Genomic DNA, 7,514 nt, shown 5'->3' with positions numbered 1-7,514 from the left:
TAGGCTGGTTATAGGAGGCGTTTAAGCAAGTATAGGCATCATTTCTTAATTTTCAAATGCCTAGTGATTAATTAGGACAGTGACGCCTAGTGATTAATCAAGGCGGTGACCAGCTGTGGCGCTAGGTGGGAATTTTTAGAATAGTGCATGAATGTAAGACTAGAACAAAGCTCACCCCAGTACTTCCAAAGTCTACAAAGATTCAAAGCAACACAAAAAAAAAAAAAAAAAAAAAAAACACAAACAAACAAACAAACAAATAATGACAACATAAGAGGAGTAAGAAAATGACCAACATATATGATCTAAGGTAAAAAAGTAAAGTGCTATTCGAAAAAATTAATCTGAAGCGAGACGAAACAAATAACACATCTCCAAATCTGTGAATTCATCGTGACCCCGAGTAACATACTCAAATAAGTTGATGAACAAGGACTAATATAACATGACAGAAGCCCATAATAAGAGCGGAGCAGAAAATGCAGTCCACTCAGCCTTGCCGGAACCGCTACCGTCATTTCCCGGCGTTCCTGCAAACATTAATCACAGTATTATAACACCATATGCTAGATTTCACGCTAAATTTACCACTTGGTTAACTGCTAAAAATTCATAAGATTTTATTATTTTCAACTCAATGAAAAGGTATGACATTACCGTTGACTCTTGATTGATGCCCAAGAAACATGCCAAAAGATGTGGAAAATAAAAATATAGGGTTAAATATCAATTTATTACTTTGAAGTTTCTTGGATTTTCAACATTTCATACATCAAGTTTTTCGTCCAAGTCTAATACAAAAAATCATAATTCTAGGTTTTACATGTCAATCTGGTATCACGTGGACATTAAAAATGTTAAAAGTTTAAAAAAATTAAGGATATATATACCTATTTTCTTGCTTTTGAAATTTCAATAGGGCAGTAAAACTTGGAGGCACCAACAAAAGTCAACAAATTACTGAAACACATGGCATGTCCAAGTGCCCTTAGACCTCAGCCACCACTCATTTTGCCTTACCATTCTACTAATCCAATCACACAAGGAATTGTAAAACAACCAAAAAATAAAAAATAAAATAAAAACAAGGTTGAAACCATTGGCAGTCAATATTGGCCGTTGAAAACATTAGCTGACAAAACCATCGGCTATCTGATGAATGCCCACATAAGTACTTTGTCAATACCCACATAAATATGATGAAGACTTTGGAAACAAAATGTTGTATTTTCAAAGCTATGATGATCTTGGGCCCCACTATGTTGATGAGTGCAAACAAAGTCAAGATTGGCCTAATTGGAAAGATGCAATTTAGGCAGAATTAAATTCCTTGGAAAGGCGAAGTGTTTTTAGACCAGTAATCCAAACCCCGTCTGGTGTAAACCCCGTAGGTTACAAATAGGTATTCACAAAGAAACACAATGAGAAAAACGAGATTGCAAGATATAAAGCACGACTCGTTGCATAAGGTTTTTCACAAAGACCTAGAATTGATTATGAGGAGACATACTCTCTTGTAATGGATGCAGTTACGTTTCGTTACTTAATAAGTTTAGCTGTTTCAGAAAAGCTTGACATGCGACTTATAGATGTCATCACTGCGTATCTATATGGAGAATTAGATACTGACATATACATGAAGGTCCCAGAAGGACTTAAGTCGTCTGAAACAGCTAACAAATCACAAGGTATACTCTCGATCAAATTAAGGCAATCATTGTATGGACTGAAACAATCTGGACGAATGTGGTATAATCGTCTCAGTGAGTATTTGATCAAAGAAGGATACATCAACAATGTCATTTGCCCTTGTGTGTTCATTAAGAAATTCAATTCTGGATTTGCTATAGTGGCAGTATACGTTGATGATATGAACCTAGTTGGCACTCCTGAAAAGCTCAATAAAACTGTTGAATATCTGAAAAGCGAATTTGAAATGAAAGACCTTGGAAAAACGAAATTTTGTCTCGACCTGTAGATCGAGCATTGTGATAGTGGAATTTTGTCTACCAATCAGCTTATATTGAAAAAATCCTGAAGCGATTTGGCATGGACAAAGCTTATCCACTTAACATGCCAATGGTCGTTCGTTCTCTAGACATTAAGAAAGATCCATTCCGTCCAAAAGAAGATGATGAAATGGTCCTTGGTCTAGAAGTACCATATTTGACTGCAGTAGGTGCTTTGTTGTATTTAGCACAATGTACTAGACCAGATATAGCTTTTTTAGTCAACTTGTTAGCCAAGTATAACTCTGCTCCAACAATCCGTCATTGGAAGGGTGTCAAAGACGTATTGCGATACCTTCGTGGGACAACAAATATGGGTCTCTTCTACTTAAAGAACTCCACAAATGACTAGGTCCTTGTTGGATATGCAGATGCTGGTTTCCTCTCTGATCCGTATAAAGCCTGCTCACAAACTGGATATGTGTTCAAGAATAGAGATACATCAATCTCATGGTGCTCAACAAAGCAAACATTAGTTGCTACATCTTCAAATCATTTAGAAATACTTGCTTTACATAAAGCAAGTAGTGAATGTTCTTGGTTAAGATCAATGATCCATCATATCCGGAATTCATGTGGTCTAACTTCGAAGACAGACAATCCAACTGTCATTCATGAAGATAATGCAGCATGTGTTGCCCAAATGAAGGAAGGATTCATCAAGGGCGATAAAACTACACATATATCTCCAAAGTTTTTCAATGCATATGAGCTTCAGAAGGCTAAAGTTATTGAAGTCAGACAAATCCATTCTAATAAAAATCTGGTAGATTTGTTCACCAAATCTCTACGAAAATGCACATTTCAGAAGTTAGTGCAAAGTATCGGATTACGTCGACTTACCAAACAGCTAAATTTGGAGAACGGGGAATCAGGGGGAGTTTCCATGATACATGCATGTACTCTTTTTCCTTTGATTAGGATTTTTCCCACTAGGTTTTTCCTATCAAGGTTTTAACGAGGCAACATAAGCATACTTAACACTATATCAATAATTCAGGTAAAGTTGTACTCTTTTTCCTTCGCTATGGTTTTTTTCCCACTGGGTTTTTCCAAGCAAGGTTTTAACAAGGCAACTGATGTTGATATGTGGGCATCCAAGGGGGAGTGTTGAAACCATTGACAGTCAATATTGGCAGTTGAAAACATTAGCTGATGAAACCATCAGATGAATGCCCACATAAGTTCTTTGTCAATACCCACACAAATATGATGAAGACTTTGGAAACAAAATGTTGTATTTTCAAAGCTATGAGTTGTAAATTTCAAACTTTAAGAATTTGTTCGTATGGATTCGCTCTATAAATAGAACACTCCTACTGCCATCGATGTGTATACAGAGAAAGCATACAGAAAGAAAGAAAGCTCAATAACATCATCTATTCCTCCCTCTTTTATTTGTCATCCCCTAATGCTATAATTTCAGTATGACATTTTACACCTGCTTTGCTCCATCATTTACTAAAAAGGTTATCTCTCTAACTTTGACATATTTATAACAAACAAAACATAAAAGTTTGTAAAACAGGGCTAGGGAGTGTAACTTTTAAATAATGCTATCTTACGTGGCATGTGAAGTAAAAGTGTAAGCGTGCCATATAAATCGATATTTTTTAAGATATTTTAATTGTATGTATAACATTCTTCTTCTTACTCTAATGATTATGTTTTCTAATGACACTTATCATTAGATGGAAAAAGTTAAAATTTTAAGTCCTATGGACGATACTTGTTGAATAAAAAAATACAAACTTAGCAACCAAGACAGACTGAAAAAAAACTCTCTCAACACTCATAATTATCATTGACTATGAACTCAAACCGCTATTAACATATCGAAAAATTATTTGGTGTATGATAGGGTGAAACTTTGATAGCAATATCTGGTTACGACTAATTTTGACTTAAAATATTCTTAAATATTTCCTCCGGTTCAAATTCGAAACTGAAATTTCAAAATCTGAAAGAAAAAAAAAAAAAAAAAAAAAAAAAAAAAAACTAGATAGGAATCGGAATGTATTTAATATTTCCTAATCCGTTAAGAAATTTCGAAACTTGCATGACTCTTGCATACACTTAACCTATACTTATAGACTTTGGATTTGTAATACAATATACTGACATATGTAACTATTTTATTAATTACAATTCCCTTGAATACATTAAATACAAAAAAAAAAAGAGAATTAGAGAACTATGTAATTTTCTGTTATGTAGAGAGATAACTCGCATAATTTTCAAATTCTGACATAATTCTATTTTGAAAAATACTGAATTTTGCAACTGTAGGAACTCCGAAATTCCAATTCTAAAATTGAAAATGCAAGTGAGCCTTTACCACAACTACATAGAGGAGTGTTGCCCTTACATCATAGTGTGAGTTCAAACTCCGTCGACTCCCTAATCTAAAATCTACTAATCTATCAAATCTATCGTTTATCAAAATAGAAATTCTGAAATTGAAAAGGATATGCATTTCCAATACTTTTTGGATTGGAATTAAAATCATGTATTTCTGATCCGATCATCAGGCCTAGTTGTATCGGGATGCCTTAGCGCAGTTTATGATCTCAGTTTTAAACACACAAGATTATCAGCGATTAAATACAAATCCCATCTCTGCTACCAGAATTTTAAATTACCCAATTGAATTTTGAAATTTAAATATTGATATAAAACAATTTTTGTAACTATGATAATATGAAAGAGAAAAGTTTGGTACCTGGGGTTCCAGGTGTGGATTCTGGTGTAGGAGCACCTATGGCAGCTGCCAAAATCAAACCACAAAAACATATTACTTCAAGATCTGAAACGGGCGAGTTGAGAAAATCCAAATTAAACAAATGGCGAACTGAGCAATAGTACCTTTGCATTTGGCGGTATCCATTGATTCGCCGCAAGCGGTGGCGATTCTGAGACCGGAAGTGGCGTTGCCGCCAAAACTCTGAAGGAGTCCGGGAGTGAAAAAGAGGTTGCAGAGACACGCAAACTGGTTGGCCACCGCCTGCTTGATGGCGGTGCAGCAGTTGGCAGCTGGCTGAGCTGTGTTCTTGAGGTAGTCGGCGCAGGGTATCAGGTCCTGAGCACAAGCAGGCGTCGTTTGACCGGCTGACCGTCCGACCAAACTTGCCATGCCTAACAACACAACCACCGTGGCCATCGCCAACTTGGAAATGCTATAGCTGCCCATCTCTCTCCCTCTCTTCTCTCTCTCTAATAAATTGGGAAGATGGGTGGCTTTACTATTTTTTTCGAATGCCGTGTGAGGCTTATATACAGCCGTTGTCACTTATTCAGCTTTATGGTTTGAGGACAAGGAAAATATTATCCGAAAAAACGGACGCGCCATTGTGTTACTAGAAGGGATTTCTTAAAAGTTTTTTTTTTTTTTTTCAAACCAATTGCTTGTAATCTTCAAAATTTATAAAATATTGCATACGGTTATGAAGATATTGTTGAGAATGAGTCTTACATCGATGAGATGAGGGACTTTGCATGGATTTATAAGAGATTGAGCTACTTCTCATATTGCTTATTGATTTTGTAGTGGAATCTCAACTTTCTTCATTATATCAGAGCATGTTAGCTCATGTGTGAAGCCAAACGATCACACGCGCTTGATGTCACCTCGTCGTGTTGTCCACGTGTTAGCCTTGAAAATTCGCCACACGTGAGGGGGCGTGTTGAAAATGAATCTCACATTGATGGGAGAAGGGACCTTGCAGGGCCGTCTTTAAGATTTCGGGGGCCCTGTGCGAAATTTATAAAAGGGTCACTTTTTAAGATATATATATATATATATATTTTTTTTTTAAAGTATGACAATATATTGGTACAAGAAAAAAATAACTTAAATTAAAACAACCTTTAGGACTCACCGATTGTAAGTTTACAAGTGTCATTAAATAAGTAAAAAGAGTTACAAACATAATCTTCACTAAATAATAAAAAAAAACAATTCAATCTTAAGCAATCAAATAATGAAAAAAAAAAGCTTCAAAAACTATAACTTTAGAGTTTCATTTGAAAATATAGTATTATTATATAATTAATAAAATTGAAAAGAAAATCTTTTTTAAGGTGTTGTTATTAGCACTCCTAATATCTCATTGTGCACTCCAAATTTTTATATTTAGAAAGAAAAAAAAATTTACACTTATAAAAGTGCACTATAAGATTTTAAAATGCTAATAAAAGTATTTTTTTTTAATATATAACATAATTACATATAAATATAAGATACCAAAAAAATTTGGGGGCCTTGTGCGATTGCACCTTTCGCTCCCCCTCAGCGCCGCCTCTGGAACCTTGCATTAGCTTATAAGTTATAAGAGGTTAGACTACTCCCCCTATTGCTAATTGGTTTTATGATGGAACCTTAACTTCCTTCATATATAACAATTGATAACCAACATGCAAAAGTAATCCACAAATGTACTATTCAATTTCGTTTGATATATGTTTAACTCTTGTAAACTGAAACATAACCGTTGCATAACCTTTACTTAATAGTTTTTATTTCGAAACTTAGGCTCATATTTACCCTCTTTCGAGAATGGTGGAGCAACATGATATGCTTGAGTTGATGCAAATTTTTTATTAGTGATAACCGAAATAGGTTATGAGGTGATTATTCTTTGATTTGGAGCAAGTTGATGTACATTTTAGTCCTGATGCAACTACTATTGTCAAAAGATGTGATGACAGTCAATCACTTTTTTTTTTTTTTTTTAAATCAAAACCACTCACATTCTTTATTGGAGTAATGAATATAAATGGCTTATCACGCAAGTAATTAAGAGTACTTATTCTTCTGCTCGCAATTAAGTTTTTGATTTTTCATAATTCAAGTTTCACCAACAACAAAACAAAAAAGCAAAAGAGGAGAAACTTGACCAATAAGATGTTAGCAAGTAGGAGGCAAAATCACGAGTTTTCGATTATGAAATGTGAATGCAAGACTTGAAGGAAAGAAAAAGTAAAAATCCTCGTCGTATCCGTGCCAGAAAATGAAGACAAAGTCGACGATGACCGTTTATAAGTTCAATATTTGACCTTGCGGGCCGCATCAGCTAAACATAATCTCGTACCCAACTTCTTGTTTTCAGATGGATCCATGTGATATATGGGATACAACTTTGGTCAATGCGGTCAATGAGGACTCTGAGATAGAAACAAATGGCAATGACAGGTATTCACTTGTCAGCTGGTAGTGGTCAAGTTGACTTTGTCAACAAGGAAAGTTATGCAAAAATAATAAATAAAGGGAAAAGTTAGATTCTAATTCTTAATGATGACATTTTCATTGGTCAAGTTGACTTTGTCAACAAGGAAAGTTATGCAAAAATAATAAATAAAGGGAAAAGTTAGGTTCTAATTCTTAATGATGATGAAAAACTCTTTTAAACTTTTGATTGAAGTCTTGAGTTATTTTCACATCACCATTTTAGATTATTTTATTATAAATAAGAATTTAATTGAGTGTTTAACTCGGGAACGGATCAT

At 34.6% G+C, this 7,514-nt stretch overlaps 1 protein-coding gene across 1 annotated transcript; it reads right to left on the bottom strand.

Moving 5' to 3' along the window:
- Positions 1-280: 280 nt before the first annotated feature.
- LOC126627191 (non-specific lipid transfer protein GPI-anchored 7-like) lies at positions 281-5,275 on the bottom strand. Its single transcript, XM_050296628.1, has 3 exons — positions 4,875-5,275; positions 4,732-4,776; positions 281-530 (listed from the first exon to the last, which is right to left on the bottom strand). Exons 1-3 carry the CDS (start codon positions 5,197-5,199, stop codon positions 436-438), a joined length of 465 nt encoding a protein of 154 aa, XP_050152585.1. The 5' UTR covers positions 5,200-5,275; the 3' UTR covers positions 281-435.
- Positions 5,276-7,514: the final 2,239 nt, after the last annotated feature.

Source organism: Malus sylvestris, chromosome 6 (assembly GCF_916048215.2).
Source record: "Malus sylvestris chromosome 6, drMalSylv7.2, whole genome shotgun sequence".
In the NCBI taxonomy this organism is placed as follows: Eukaryota; Viridiplantae; Streptophyta; class Magnoliopsida; order Rosales; family Rosaceae; genus Malus; species Malus sylvestris.
The sequence above is the reverse complement of the archived record's forward strand: the minus strand, read 5'-3'. Positions and strand labels throughout refer to the sequence as shown.

Coding starts and splice junctions, on each gene's coding strand:
- LOC126627191 (XM_050296628.1), bottom strand. CDS start 5,199: ATGGGCAGCTATAGCATTTCCAAGTTGGCGATGGCCACGGTGGTTGTG. Junction 4,777..4,874: donor GGATACCGCCAAATGCAAAG/GTACTATTGCTC, acceptor TGATTTTGGCAG/CTGCCATAGGTGCTCCTACA. Junction 531..4,731: donor ATCCACACCTGGAACCCCAG/GTACCAAACTTT, acceptor TAATGTTTGCAG/GAACGCCGGGAAATGACGGT.